The sequence below is a fragment of the Equus przewalskii genome, chromosome 27 (genome assembly GCF_037783145.1).
Source record: "Equus przewalskii isolate Varuska chromosome 27, EquPr2, whole genome shotgun sequence".
NCBI classification, from domain to species: domain Eukaryota; kingdom Metazoa; phylum Chordata; class Mammalia; order Perissodactyla; family Equidae; genus Equus; species Equus przewalskii.
Window position 1 is genome coordinate 36888519 of NC_091857.1, and position 15776 is coordinate 36904294.

A 15776-nucleotide genomic window follows, 5' to 3' on the forward strand; every position below is an offset into this window, starting at 1 on the left:
GTGCTGCCTGCCTGGACATTGTCCGTCACCTCCTGGCTTGTAAGCCTGCCCTCCCTCGGGCTGCTGGACTGCTTCTGTGACTGCGGGTTAGACCCATGCACTGGCTGCCAGTCCAGCTCACCACCAGCCTGGGCCTCCATCTTGGCTGTTGGATCTGCCCTCCCACCCTGAGGGAGTTCAGGCTCTAGGTCTTAGCTTCTCTCAACCACCACAGGAAACCGACTGGAGGTCATCAGCTGCACTCCTCACCAGAAGCACAGATCCCTCAGAGCCTCCCTAGGAGCCCTGGGAAAGGTCCGGGGATGGAGCCTGTTGCCTCACCAGGCAGGCCAGCCCGGGGTTTGCCGTTCTATTTGTGATGGCACTTGGGCTTTTTACTCATTGTTCATTTTCTTCCTTGTCCCTTCCATCCATTTGTCCTTGTTCAGCTGGGGACGAATCCAGCCTCTCTTCCTCATAGCTGTTCTTTACACATTTGAAAGGTGGCATCTTGTCATTTCACTCTTCTCCAAGCTAAACAGCAGCTCTGTGCTCAAAGCTCTTACATGTGACGTGCTGACTAGAAGATCCTCTGAATAATCTTGGGTTTGCCAGTTTTCCATTCCAATATGACACTTGGGCAAAACAGTTCAGCTGTGACCCAACACACACTGGACACAGAGGGCTGCTGTTGCCTTTGAACCTGACACTCGCTCAGTGCTGGCTCCATGTTTCCAGCAATCACATCACACCGCTCACTCCGTGTGCATCCAGCAGCATTTTCTGGGACATCACGTGGCCCATGCACTGTTCCAGGTGTGCAGGCACGGTCGTGGAGGGAAGGGAGCCTTGGTGTGCAATGCCAACAAGGCGTGTGAAGGCCTGATGTGAGGGTGCCCGTGCAGGCCACAGGTACATGGCAGGCTGCACCCCAGTGGGGCCACGTAGTCGCCGTAGGGGAGCCTGGAAGGAGGAGAGGGAGATGGCCGTGGGTCTGTGCAGGAGAGCGCCCTGCAGGCAGAGGGACCGACTCATACCAAGGGGTACAACGGGCGTGCAGCAGCTGCCTCAGGTCAGTGTGGCTGGAGCGCAGAGCAGACTCAGGAGTGGTAGAAAGGGCGCCTGCCACACCCTTTGCTCTCATTTTGTTTTCTGTGGCTGGTTTTTCCAGCTTGGAGATGTCCCTTCAGCCCTAGAAACTGCACTGGCCACACTGTCCCAGGTATTTCGCAACAGGAAGCCATCTCTGCGTAACGTTCTAACGATCTTAGGGACAGCATAGTTTGGAAGATAGAAAAAACATAATTGATGTTGAAACATGCACTTGAAAAAAACCCAAATTGTCAAGATGAAACAGAAGCATCCCGTTCCATCAGCGTGGCTGCCTAAGCTAACAGGCCCTTCTGAGCACAAGCACATACAGCCTGGATGAAACACAGCAGTGGAGGGGTCCACAGGCAGCTGCCGTCACCAGAAAGAGAGGGAAAGTTCCAGGTGCTACCGATAAAGAGGGAGCTGAGATCCAGAGCTGAGCACAGCCGGACTGACAGACAGAGGTTTGCAGGAGGGCGAGGAAGCCTTGGGCTGTGTGCGGGTGGGTTGGGGTCCTGCCTCTGTGTCCAGGGCTGCAGACCTGGAGAGGGCTGGCCCAATGGCTCACTGACCCCTGCCCAGGGCTCTAGGGGCAGAGCCAGCCCTCTGACAGACCTGGGTGTCCCGCCAGCCAGTTCAGTTCTGACGCTGACCACCCGCAGGGAGCGTCAGACCCCACAGGCTAAGGGCAGAGTCCTGGCGAGCTGCCCTCTCTTCAGACACTAGTCACACGTCTCGGGAACCACGTGCACTTCCGACCGACCAGCTGTTAATTTGAGAGTTCCCACGCTCCTGTCAGTTTGATAGTTGGCAAAAACGACTCTCAGAACTCACTGAAAGCACTGCTGTCATTGTAATCACAGTTTTATTATCAAGAATACATGCCAGGAGGACCAGCTGGATGAAGAAACATATGGATCGAAGGCTTGGAGGGTGCCGGACTCCAAGTTCTGTGCCCTCAGCCCCCGGAGTCCGGGCACATCGCTCTCCTATCATGGCAGTGTGTTCACCACCAAGGAGCTCCCCAAGCTTTGGGAGTCCAGAGTTTTATTGGTGTCTTAGTATGTCATGGTCACATGACTGAGCTCAGTCTCCATCCCTCTCCCCTCCTGGAGGCCAGGGGGTGGGCTGAAAGTGCCAGCCCTCGAATCACACATCTGACAAGGCCAGCCTCTCCCTTGAATCTATCTGAGGACCCAGCCCAGTCGCCTCCTTAGCATAAACTCACTGTGGTTGAAAGGAGCTCCCTACCGGTAACGGCAGAGCCTCACATCACTCAGGAGATTCTAAGGGTTTTAAGAGCTGTGTGCCAGGAACTGGGACAAAGACCAGATACGTTCTTGATTATACCACCCTGTGATAAATCAGCACGACACATGGCACGCACACGTGGGCATGGGGTTTCATGACCAGTGGGAGAGGACAAGTGTTAGGGGAGGCGAGGACAAGAGGACATGGCCTGGTCAGGTGGAGGCAGTAAGATGAAGAGAAGTCTAGGGACGTGAGATTTATTTTGGAGGTAGAACCAATGAGACTGGCCAATGGATTCTCTCAGGGCTGGGATGGGAAGCGTGGAATCGAAGAGTCCCAGGTGTCCGGCACTTGACCCCGTGCATCGGCTGAGGCGGGCTAGACGTGGACCCGGAGCAGATTTGGGGAGCCAGGAGCATCAAGGGTTTCCTCTGGGACATGCTAAGTGGGAGGCCAGGCATGCCAGGGTGCTGACATCAGCTGGGCAATACGACAGCCTTGGTGGGACCTCAGGATGGTCTGGCTGAGCTAATCTGGGACCCTGAAGAGGGAGAGGGAAAGCTGGCAGAGAGGCTGGGACCTGCCCACAAAATGGGAGTTCCCTCAAGAGTGTCGTCCAGGGAGGACATGCACAAGGCTGCCATCATCTGGGGGCCTGGGGCAGGCGGCACAGCTGCCCTGAGCCATGGGGTGGAAGGTGAGCCTGGAGGCTGCACAGAGGATGGTTATTTCCAGCTGCTTGGCCTGAAAGGGGCCAGAAATGAGGCAGCCGCAGAAGGGTGTAGGGTCAGGCGGGAGGTCCTCTCCCTTGCCTCCCCTGTTTCTCCTCCTTTTCTTTCTTCTTTCGCCTTCTCTCTTTCGCTCTCTTATTTCTTAGGACTGGGTCTATTAGCACATATTTGGATGCTGGTGGAGAAATTCCTGCTGTGCTTTTATGCTGCCATTCCTGCATTGTGGCAGTCTTGGTGATCTTGAACACTCCTGATCTGTGAGATATTTAGGGGGTAAAATCAGAGGGACCTGGCAGTGGATTGCCTGGGAAGGGATAGGGAGCTGTCCGCTGGGCCCCCGGGAACCTACGACTGGGTAATGCCTTTTCCTTAGGAACTGAGGGGAAGATTCCAGAGCCAGTCAACCAGAAAGATTATCTCTGGGAACTTTCTGCTGTCGGGAACCTCGGGCGTCTCCACAGGCTTGTCTGTGATGATAATGGCAGGTTTGAGGACTTTTTCCAGCATTACAGGGTCCCACTGAATGCTCACGGGCACCAGGTACTATTCTCAGCCCTGGTAATGCAGCAACTAACCAAACAACAGAAGCCCTGGCCCTCTGGAGCCTCCAGGCTGCTTCCAGGAGCACGCTCAGATCTGATTGTCTCGCAAAGGCAATGAGCTCCTTGGTCGTTTAGGCCCTTGTCAGGTGCATTGGTTCCCAGGGCCACTTGATGAATAGTCGCCATTAGCATTTGAGGAAGCTCTGAGACCCAAACCAACAGCAAACATAGAAAGCTGGCCTTGAAAATATTCCGATCTCGGTTGTATTATCTGCCACTGTCTACCTTAAACGCCAGTCTTAGCAAAGCCAACCAAGTCCTCATGGTTCGGTTAAAGCAGACCTGGCCCTCAGCTGCCCACAGCCTCCAGGGAGTAATTTCTCTCCAGAGCATCCTGCTGATGCTGGCGCACGAATGCCTGATGCAGTCGGCCGGGGCAGGCCCAGGAGCGGGTCCGGGGAGGCTGGGGAGGGTGGGCTGCCTGATAGCGCCTGACCTTGGGCGCCCATTGTCTGTCTTGTCTGTCCCCAGGCACTTTGAAGGCAGTCTTCCTCTTTTTCGCCTCCGTGTGCGCCTGGTACTCCGGGTACCTGCTGGCAGAGCTCATTCCAGACGTATCCCTGTCCAGTGCTGTTTACAGCATCCGGAGCATTGGTGAGAGGCCTGTCCTCAGAGGTGAGCACGGGTTGTGTCAAACCAGCAACTCTGCAGCTCGGCTGCAGTGGGAGAAGTGAGTGCTGGCCTTGGCTCTGCCTGGACTGGCCGTTTTACGTTGAGGAGGAGGAGAAGGAGGAAGGGGGGAGGGGGGGAGGAAGTTTATCCGTCCTTTAGTTCCCACACCATTCCAAGATAGGTACCCTTGCTCACCCTGGTGCGAGACCCCAAGGCAAATCATGATGTGAGGAAAACGAACAAAGAAACTTGACACAAGAGGTTGTGTTAAATAAAAATATGCTTTTGGAATACAACTCGAATTGGGAATGAAGTGAAATTACAAAATATCTGGTGTAAAAATTACATTGGAAAACATGTGGAATGCTAAAGTAATTATCTGTATCCCTCTTCAAAATCTCATGGTAAATAGATATGCTGGTATCTTTTTAATAAATTATACAAAGTTAATTTGCACAAATATAAAGAACTGGATATCCTTCCTTTTCAAATTTAATTACCTTTTATGGCCAAAAAAAAAAAGAGCTTTCTAGGAATTGACTATGACTGAGGTGTTTTTACTTTTAGTAAGGTTTTCACAGTGGATCTTGCAATCAGATAGGCTTATTGCATACAGGCCGTGGATGGGACCCAGTGCTGCAGGGGTGTCCCCACGTGTGGAGGGTGTGGGAGATACCCTCAAAGGGCTTCCTCTCTCGTTACCTCGATTTTTACACAAAATGTGAAGTCTGTCCCAGACACCAGCTTGGCTCTCCGAGCTGCGTCTGATGCCAGTCTTTTTACAAGGGCTCATAAATGTAATTTCCAGTTCCCACCAGCGCGGCCAGGGCTGAAGATGTCAAGTTAATGGAGTCCTAACGTTGGTGGGAGAGGTGTGGCAAGGGTGGCTAGGCAGCCGCTGCATCCTGGCTCCTGCTGGCTTGGAACCTCCACTTTGGAGGGATGCGTGGCTGCCTGGGGGTCTGGCAGGCTCTGAGTTGGGGGTTGAGCCCAGTGACTGGCAGGTTAGTGTTCCTGTGGCTGATAGGTTATAAAGGGGACTACATCATCCGTAGGGCCACACTGGCTTTGCGGCAAGACTTATTTCGCGCTGTTATCAGCGGTGTGACTGGGGGGGCCCCCCAGGGAACAGCCTCCCTGTGGACACAGGTGGCCCTTGTCCAGGTGCATGCACAGTCCCTCGGCGCCCCTCCTGGGCTCCTCCAGACCCCTGCAGCCCTCTTGGGCCTGCTGAACAGGCAGGAGGGGTTGGGATTGCCCCTGCTGGACAAGGTTCCAGGGCTGGATTCAGTCCTGCAGTCAGCAGGGGCCGTGGAATGTCCCAGTCCTCGGGGCTCTGCAGGGGCCCTCTGCCGCTCCCCTAGAGTATGTTTGTTCTCAGTGTCCCCAGCCCCTGGTCCACATGAGGGCAGTGACTGGCACATCTTGGGGGAAAGCTGGAGCAAAGGAAGGAGCACGTTGAGATGTGAGGTCAGTCTTGGGCTGGCACTGAGAGAAGAGGAAACCAAGGCACAGAGTGCTCCACCCCATGGCCGGCCGAGGCGGCCCACTGAGACCCCCAAGCTGGGACACCTACTGCAGTGCTGCATCCTGCCCCCTGGGGCTTTCACTCTTCTAATCCATGATTTGCTTTTCCCACTGCATTGTCTCTTCTTTCACAATGACCTATCTCCCAGCACAGCTGGAGGGCTTCCATCCAGCTCTGGATTTCCCGAGGCGGGTTCATATCCCGCAAGTTCGGGCTCTCCTGGGTTCACACCATCTATACCCTGGACGTTGCCTCCTGCCCCTCCTCCGAGGTTTTGAATCTGAGCTGGTCAGCAAGTGCCCTGGGTCACGCTGGTTTCTTGACAGGGCCTCCCCCTTCCTCCTCAGGATCTTCAGAGCAGCTCCCCGGGCTCTGTCCCCTCTCTGCCTTCCCTCTGCCTCGTATTTCGTGGGTGGCTCAAGTCCCACGCTCAGCCCGTCTACTTTATGAAGACTGCTCTCCTGGAAAGGCCTGAAGCACAGCCTGGCTCCTCCTGCCCTCCAGGGCTCAGCCTCCTGGTGTGTCCGCTCCCCAGAGCCTTTCCTCCCCTCCCCGCCTCCTCCCTGCCTCTCCGCCCCTGTCTGTCTGTCCGTCTCCTGGTCCCTGCCCCATTCGAACCTCTGGTCGCGTGATGGAGTTAACATGCCCTGTTATCCCTGCACTGGCCCAGGCCTCCCTTATTTTATTTATCTCTTCTGTTTCATTCCCACTTCCCACCCCAATTTCCCCCACCCCTCTGAGGTGTTCAGTGAGACCTCTCTGTTTGAATACCTCATTGCAGAATGCGCTGCTCCATTCCGGGTGTGGTGTGTGTATTCTGGCTTAGGTGACAGACCACATTCTGTTTCCTTGTTGTCACTTAGTGCCACGCCCGAGGACCCTTCTGCTGTGGGCACCTCTCCTCCCCGGCTGCTCGCTGCTGTGTCGGGCCTAGGGTGTGACTCCTCCTAGTGTCCCTTCTGGATTGCCTCCAGCTGGTCACCGCACAGATGCTGTGGCAGGGAATGTCCCACACAGTCACCCGTGGACCTGGGTGAAACTGTATTTTGCATTTATAACCCAGGAGTGGAACTGTTAGACCATGGGGTCCACATCAGCATGATCTAAGTCATGCCCGACGCATTTCCAGAAGGGCCTGTCTACACTCCCACCAGCAGCACGTGGGGCTCCTGTCCCCGACACCCTCACCAACACTTGCATGATCCAGCTTTGTGATTTTGCCAGTCTGACGGGTATAAACTGCTGTGACAAGCATTTCTCAGGTTACTGATGAATTTGAGAACACCAAGTCACACTTGAGGTTCTTATTTCTCTGTGATGGGCAGGACAAGGAACAAAGAACAGCTTAGGGAAGGAACCCAGACTCATCGGAACCTCTATACGGCTTGATCCCCAGCCCCCTCGGGCGGCCGGGGCGCCCTTGTGAAAAGGCCCTGAACTGGTGGGCGAGTGACCTGTGCCAGGCAGGCGGCGACCGAGAACACAGTGCTGTGTCACTGTTTTTAGGCCTTTGTCTCAGGCCCCCTCTTCTGTAAGCGGCATGTTCGTACCTTGCCCATTTTCTGTCGGTGTTTTTCGCTTTCGTGTTGATTTCCAGCGAGTTTCTCATACATATTGAGCTATTAGTGCCTGTTTCCTTCATAGCACATATCATAGTCTGTAATGATCTTCTTTGACTTACTTCTGTCTCTCCTATTCGTAAGCTGTTCGATTCACTGCTGTCCCTGTCGAGTGGAGGATAGTATCTGGCGTTTAATGCATATTTGTGTAGTAAGAATTTGTGAATGAGTAAAGAAAGGAATCTAGTTTGGAAGCAATATATACGGACCGCAGACACAGCTTACCACACCGGGCTGTAAAGGAGAATAACTCGAAAGAGAGCCCTGTTGAATTCAGCTTCCATATACTTCCGATATAAAGTTGTTCAATCATTGTCTTAGAAAGTCTTGTCAGACGAAACTAAACCAAACCAATCAGCTGCATTAACCCGCCTGCCTGGGCTCTCAGCCAAGATGAAATGAACTGACAGCCGTCCAGTGACTGCTGTTGAGGGAATACTGATGGGAGAGCCAGGAAAACGAATTTTTAATTCTAATCCTGCCATTACCTAACTGTTAAGGCCTGTGAGTTGTTCCTCATCTAAAAATGAAGGAATGGGGCTGGCCCGGTGCGCAGCGGTTTAGTGCGCAAGTTCTGCTTCGGCGGCCCCGGGTTCACTGGTTTGGATCCCGGGTGCAGACATGGCACTGCTTGGCAAAAGCCATGCTGTGGAAAGCGTCCCACGTATAAAGTAGAGGAAGATGGGCACGGGTGTTAGCTCAGGGCCAGGCTTCCTCAGCAAAAAGAGGAGGATTGGCAGCAGTTAGCTCAGGGCTAATCTTCCTCAAAAGAAAAATTAATTAATTTAAAAAATTTTAAAAAATATAAATGAAGGAGCATTGTAGATGACATCTCTATCTAAGGCTCTTTCCAATTCTGAAATAAATCCTACCTGCTACGTTGCCGTGTCCTCTGAAATTCAGCTCTACTCAGTAAAAATGCCGTATCACAGGTTTAAACACGTCACATGGTCCACATCTCAGTGTCCCCACGTGGAGGGCGTATGAGCAACATGCTACTTGCATCTAGGGTGGCACAGGGACAAAGCCCCAGTGAAGGTGACCCAGCGCTGCATCCACATAGTCTGTCCCAAATGGCCACCCGCCCACTCCACGCTGTGCCAGGAGTTCAGCATCTTTTCACGTTGGCCTCGCTGGGCCCAGTGAACCAGCGCACTGACCATCTGTTGCCCTGGCCTCACCACACTCAGGCGCCCGGTAAATCACTGTCGCTGATTAGCAGAGAGACGAGCTTGCTGTCTGCCTTCCGCCCTTTATTTTTGTGGGCTAGACTTTAACTGCATGCACAGCTGTAAAGTGACTTAAAATAGATGAAAGGCCGTCAGCAAACAGGTAGCCATCCTTCTTCTTTGCCTGGTATACACGCCAAGATCATATTTCTGAAGTCATCGTCTTCATTTAAAGGGATGAATGAGATTATCATTCCCAAGTCAGGAGGTATTTAAGAAAGACAGATTCCTGGACCCAGCTCGGGGAAATTACAAAAATCTCTGGGTCCAGAGTGGAGTCTAAGAACCTGTATTTGTTTTAACTGATGTAAGGACCAGACAGGCCAACTTTGCTCAGTAGGAGAATAACGTCTAAGACAGAAATTCCCAGCAGAGGCCCACTGTGTCGGGAGTGATGTTGCCAATGAGGGCATTCCGTCTCTTAAGCTAACGGATTCTGCAGGAGACACAGGAGCGGGACACTGACTGGCAGGGCCTCAGCGTCAGTGTATCCATGTGAACGTTACCTTTCGATTTTTTGGGAAGGAATTTCAGAAAAGAGCACTGAGGACCTAGATGTGGCCCTCTGTGACCGTGATGGGAGAAGAGGCAGGACTGGAAAAAACTCCCTCTTCTCAGGAGTCACATCTGCCTCTCCGTGTCCCCCCCGAATAAGGAAGACGATCTTCTGCCTTCGTTCACAGAGCGACATTTTGTGCTTCTAGGAAATGGATGGAAGGTTAAGAAAGCCTTAAAAAAAGGGCCATACAAGTTGCCCAGCCTTTGCTGGGTACTGCAAGAAAGCATAAATACCCATTTCCATGCCACCCTTGGGCCCTAGAGTCACATTCTCCGTGGAGAATCTGATGAAAATCAAACGCCTCCCTTGTAGAAAACCTGCCTGCTCTTATCCACGTGAACAGAACCCATGCTTTGCAGGGACCTTGGGTTCGAAGCTCTGCCCTCGGCGGGCAGGGAGCCTCGCTCCAGGCAAAGCACAGGGTCCTGCGTCCAGGGCACCCCGGTGCCCAGGGGAGCTGGCCGCCACGTGGGCAGTAAGGCCCTTGCCTGGCGACCTGCCCATTGTGCTGTTGACCCCACGGCAGGAGGAGGGCGGTGGGGAGGCATCCGTATGAGACCCCCAGAAATGGGACAGCCGTTCTGAGAGGCTCTGGTGTCAAGCCTTTGGGGTCAGAGGGCAGGAGAGAGAGGCAGGTGGAGTCTTTTCCTGGACGGTGCTTGCTCGGCTGGACTGGCCATCCTGTCCCTGTGCCAGAGTCCCAGCCCACTTTGTCCCATGTCATCCCTCTATCTCTTCCAGCTCTGCTCTCATAGAGAACGCCCGGCCCCCTCTCCTGCCTGGAGTCCCAGCTCCCGCTTTCCCTTGTCTGCTCTCAGTTTGGGGTCTGCTGCCCCCGCCTCGGGCACTGTCATGGGAGGCGTGGTGGCGCCTGGGTGCTCTTTGGGGTCGTTACTTGGGCTCACAATGCCTGTTGGAGCCGGTGCCAAAGAAACAAGGGGAGGGAATGAGAATGGGGGGCGGGGTGGAAGCCGGGGTTCCCACTCCCACAGGTGCAGCCTCACAGGGGCCTTTTTAAAAAAAAATTTTAGTAAATCTGGAAGTTCACCTAGAAACCATTCACTGCTATTTTTATAGTGAAAAACATATTTTAAGTCAAAACTGTGATTTGGTATGTTTGCAGGCACACCCTTAGCTGAATCGTGCAAACACTGATGACTTTATGAATCTTTCCAACATTTTTGCAAAGAAGTGCTCTAGCCTCAGGCCTGGTACCCTCTCCTCCATCACTCAGAGGTGTAATTTCTGACTTAGGGCGAGCTTTGCTCTGCTTTCTGAGCCCTCTGGGAGCTCACTGAGCAGACCCTGAGGTTGCACAGTAGGTGGTCGGCTTGCCAGTTGGTGGCAGGAAATGGGAGGGCGGAGTGTTTATACCCAGTCGGTCGTCGCTCCTCAGGGTTCAGCTTCAAGAGCAGCGTGGTGGATGCTCTGTGGTGGCTGGGAATCTTTCTCCGGCTCGTTTGCAGTGTCAACAGACCATGTTTGCCTGCTTCTGATTTTCCAGCTGGCTTTAAAACAGAGCAAAATACCTGTCCCGGTTTCCCTCCCTAGTCCTCTGTTGTTCTGTCTCCAAACTTCCGTGTCCCGTGGGGCTCGGAGATCCCTGGGGTCCTCGGGGTCCTTGTGGCTCTGTCTCTGAAGATCCACTGGCGCCGGGGCTGTGTTAGACCGTCTAGCTCTGCGAACGTCGCAGCGCGGCTGTCAGGCGTGGCACCCTCAGCGAGGACCTAGGTCCTTCGCATCGTCTAGCTGAGAAGATCCCGGAGCCGGCACACTGCTGCCGGGGCGTGACGATGGCAAAGGGACCTGGAAACAGCATCCTCCTCGGAGAGCAGAGGGCCGGCTCAGTGAGTCTCAGGCCAGTTGTGCTGAGAACAGCAGGGTCCACAGGAAGTGAGCAACGCAACGCCCGCCGTGTGCTGGTTCAGGGAAAGGGGTCGCCTGCGTTAAGGGAAAGGCGGGCGAGAGGAAGGATGAGTGTGGACTCCACTCTAGAGCGTTCTCTCTAGATTGAGTATAGTCCGTTCAGGACGTCTGCAAAGCCGGGAAGCGGGGCACGCCTACTTTAAACAGGATGTAAGTTACATTTGCAAATACTATGCTCACTGTGGTTTTGGGTAAATGATCTCTAAATTTAAAGTAATGAGCACTATTGTTAAATTTGTTTAAATTAAAATTAATACACCGTAGTGTCCAAAAGTCTAGAAACACTGGAAAGATACTGTATTTATAACACTTTTCATGTCATTAGTTGGATCTCTTGCTTTAAATTTAGGTTTCTGGAAATGGAGAAAAAGCATATTGAGTATGTTATTTGAAAATGTAAGTAACGTAGCATACCATGTAAATGTGTTTAGTCTGTATTTTCCAGCTTTGCAGATGCTCTCTGTGTGCATAGAAAAGTCTAGAGGGAAATATGCTGAAAGCTGAAACAGTGAAGATTCTTCACAGTGAAAACATGTGGGATTTTTTTTCCTTATTTTTGCTTTTCTATTACTTTTGATTTTTTTCTGCAGAAATTAAATCAGGCAAGATAAAATCTCATGGTCCTTTCTTATTTAAAAGACGAGGGCTCAGTCTGCTGGAGTAGGTGCAGAATTCTGCCCGACCAGCCGGGGGGCCAGATGTCCGCGTGTTTGTTCCGCAAACATTGGTAGGGCAGCCGTGTGCGGGCACCTGGTGTGGTGCTGGAGGTGCAGTGAAAAGTAAACAGCCAGCAGCCTGGCCCTTGGGGAGAATTTTTTAAAAAAGGAAACATTAGGATATTAGAAAGTGATGAGAGCTAAGAAAAAGAGGATAAACCAGGGCAGGTGGGCAGCTCGGGTGGGCAGTGATGGGGATGGGGCCGGTGGGGAGGAGGAAGATGTGGAGGGGATGAGTAAGCGCGATGTTGGGGTGCACCCTCCCTGGGGAACTCTGCTTTCTCCTCCCGGGCACCGAGGGCAGGGCTCACGCCCACATCCCTGTGGTCACCAGGAAGTCTGCCCGTCCAGCTCATCTGCCCGTCCAGCTCATCTGCCCATCCAGCTCGGCTCGCAGTGACCGTGCTTGTCTGTAACCCGACTCTCCCCAGCAGGGCCTTCCAGAGCGGGGCTGTTTGCCTTCCTCATGGTATCTCATCTCACGCGTGTTTTGCCACTTGACTGGCTATCCTCCGTAGCCCTGTGTCCCAAATCGGAGAAGCACCGTAATCCATAAATCGGAGCCACATCTCCAGTCAAACTGGAGGAGTGAGAGCACTTTCTAAATGTTTTTCTGGGGATCAGGATTTAAATGCGAACCGAGCACAGCATGATGGGTTCTGTGGGCTAGGACAGGCAGCCACACCTGTGATGTGAGCCGGGAGACGCACCTGGTAGTGAGGGCAGCACAGCATCCCTCAGTGGGAGTGCATGGTGGGCATCCAGGGCCGGCGGGCTCCTCAGGCAGGTCCCCAGTTCTCCCTGGTTGCTGACCCTTGTGAAATGGGGGTGCTGGGCAGACATCTCCAGGGCTGGCCAGTACTGACGTCATAGCACCCCAGGCAGGAAATCTCAGTGCCTCAGGCTCAAGGGGAAGGAGAGGCGTCAGCTAAGGCCAGAGTGGGTGTCAGATGAATGTGTGTGTCAGGGTATGTAAATGCAGAAGCTGGGAAGATGCCCCGTAGATGGCTATTTCTTCATTCACCAGCACTCTCTCACCTAAGTAATCTTTCTTTGATTGTAATACAAAATACACATTGCCTGCCAAGAATGGCAGGTAGACGGCCAGCCAAGGAGCAGGTTCCCAACCCTTTTGAAATTGTTATGCCTACTCAACATGTCCCCATCCCCCACCTCCGCCTTTTGCATATTTGTGATTTTAAGACAAAAGCACATTACATTGACTTTGTGTCTTTAGAGGAATTTCCGATGCTCCCAGTGAAAGTTGGCGACCCCTTCCCCACTCCAGTTTTTTCCCCCGCTCCCCTGGGACTTGCCTGTGTGAAGTCCTGGGATAGAACGGCTGCCATTCATGGTCAAGGAGTGAGTTTCTCTGATAAATACTTGCATGATGCTAACTCTCACATTCTTGTTCCTTACAGCCCCAGCCCCTAAAAGGCAAAAATGTGACATCTGGACCTCGTGCCCCCCGAACACCTATGCCTACCGGTTACTCAGTGGGGGTGGCAGGGACAAGTATGCCAAGATCTGCTTTGAGGATGAGCTGTAAGTACCAGTGTGGAAAAAGAAAACATAGCTGTCCCACCTGATTCTCCCCCTTCTCTGAGGCTGACCACGCAGCAAGGCTGCCCCCCACCCCCGGGGAGAGAAGGGTATGGCCTTGACCTCAGGCAAAAGCTGAGAGCATCCTCGTGGAACTGAGAATGCCATGCCATGTTCGTTGAGGGGACGTGGGTTGTCTTCTATGGCTTTATGTGTCCCCGTGTTGAACTTTCATTGACAGCACGTGGAGCAAACTTTAGTTTATATTTTGTACTCTTTGGAATATGTGGCCTAGCCCTTCAAAGTCATGGAAACACCAAAATTCAGCAGACGGTTTTTCTTCCACTTTGCTTTATGGTCCTCACCCTCGTGGGTTAAAGCAGGTGTGGCTTCTCTTTGCAGCCCCGCCTCCATTTAGCTTGTCTCAGGTTCCCCTTGACTCCTTACCCCCCCGTAGCCTACGTAAATCCTGGCGCTTGGAGCGGGTCTGAGTGTAGGGTGGTCCTTTGCTAGGGTGGCCATACCAAACTAGTGCAGCCTTGGTGTCTCAGATGACAGAAATTTACTGTCTCACAGTCTGGAGGCCGGAAGTCCAAGATGGAGGTGTGGGCAGGTGAGCGCTGGTTCCGTCTGAGGCTGTGGGGACAGTCTGTTCCATCCTCTCGTTGGCTTGTAGATGGCCGCCTTCTCCCTGTGGCTTCACATCGCCTTCCCTCCGTGTGGGTGTCTGTGTCCAGATTCCCCCTTTTAAAAAGGACACCAGGTATATTGGGTTAGGGGTCACTCCAAAGACCTCATTTGACTTATCACCTCTTTGGAGGTTCTATCGCCAAATGGGGTCTCATTTGGAGGTACTAGGGGCTAGGATTGCAACGTTTGAGTTTTGAGGGAACACAGTGCCATCTATGACACCCAGCTTAAGGAAGCTTAGGCGATTAAATAATGACTACAGATGAGGGAGAATGGGGCTCTTCCTACGCTGAGGAGGACGTCGTTCCGAGTTATCCCAGCCCTTTCTCCAAACCTGGCACACCCTCCTTTTTGCTGTTGGTCTGTCTGTTGCCCACAGCACTTGGCACTTGCTGCATTTCCCTCCCTCCGTCTTTCAGTTCGTTTGTCTCTGTATGTACCGTGTCCTCCCAAGGAGCGTGTAGCACACCTGGGGCGTGAGCTGTGTCGTGTTCAGCTTCACACGCCTTACACGATCTCAGCGTATCCCCCGTTCAGTATTTGAGACTTGAGTAGGAATAAGGCCCTCTCCTCTCAGCCAGGAGGTTATTGATAAACGTCATTCACCGATGAACTCCCCAGTGTAGGACGCTCAATGGGGGACAATGACAGTGCACATGTGGCTCTTGCCCTTAAGGAGCTATGTCACCGCTCAGGGTTCTCTACCTCCACTCCATGGACATTTTGGACCAATGATTCTGTGCTGTGGGCACCGCCCTGTCCGTTGTAGGTTGAGCAGCATCTCTGGCCTCCACTCACTAGATGCCGTAGACATCCCCTCCTGTTGTGACAACACACATGTTCTCCCCAGACATTGCCACATGTCTCCTTGAAAACGGGGCAGGATCCCGTGGTAAAGTAGAGGAGGGAAGCCCTGGGAGGGAGTGGGGACAGTGGGATGGGGTCTCTCATCCAGAATCATATCGCTAGACAGAAGTGGTTCCAAGTCAGATCCCAGAGCCCAGGATTTCCCCTCTGCACGGGGCCCGGAGCCTTCTGCCGACCACGGTGGAAGAGCAACAGCAGCATCCCTGCCTACTACAACCGACTCCCTCCTGTCTTCACTTCATGTGACTCCCTGTGAGGTAGGCACTGCTATTATTCCCACGATACAGACGAGGAAACTGAGGCACAGAGAGGTTCAATAACGTTCCCCTCATCACACAGCTGGTTAATGGCAGAGCCAGGAGTCCACCCTGGCGTACACAGAACATGCTGGGTTGACCGACTTGAATCCCGTGGTCTAAAGTAACTAACTGTGTGGATATGTTGTACCCAAATGTAGCTGGCCGGCTTTCACTCCGTCCTCTAGATGTTTTTGAGAATACAGGGCAGCATGAAGCAGGGTAATCTCAAATAAAACAAGTTAAAAGGAACAGCGGAATAAACACAGCCGGATGCCTGAGAAGAGACTCTGGTTTAGCATCCTGTTTTCTTGTCACCAACTCATGCAGCAAAACCAGCTGGGTTGCAGAGATCTCATTGTCTGATAAAATAGCCAGGTTTGTGTAGAAAGACAAGTGGTTTTCTTGTCTCATTCGTGGGTTTCCTGGGTGCCTGCGGACGTCACCGCCCGGGACAGCCTCCTCCAGCTCTCGGGGGCTCCTTGCTTCCACGTCTCCAAATAGCAGGCTTCTGTCACCGCGTCTTGGTTTCCCATT

The 15776-nt window shown here is 53.0% G+C and overlaps 1 protein-coding gene across 2 annotated transcripts in view; it reads left to right on the forward strand.

Annotated features, from left to right (window-relative positions):
* Positions 1–15776, forward strand: part of FAM3B (FAM3 metabolism regulating signaling molecule B) — a 58378-nt gene that overhangs the window by 22305 nt on the left and 20297 nt on the right. The window contains exons 2-4 of one of the 2 annotated variants that reach the window (XM_070597800.1): positions 3427–3538; positions 4127–4270; positions 13266–13389. In XM_070597800.1, coding sequence (XP_070453901.1) covers positions 3526–3538; positions 4127–4270; positions 13266–13389 — 281 coding nt within the window. In that variant the 5' untranslated portion in view covers positions 3427–3525. The remainder of the gene's footprint in view (positions 1–3426; positions 3539–4126; positions 4271–13265; positions 13390–15776) is intronic. The other variant, XM_008538182.2, reaches the window with a different exon arrangement.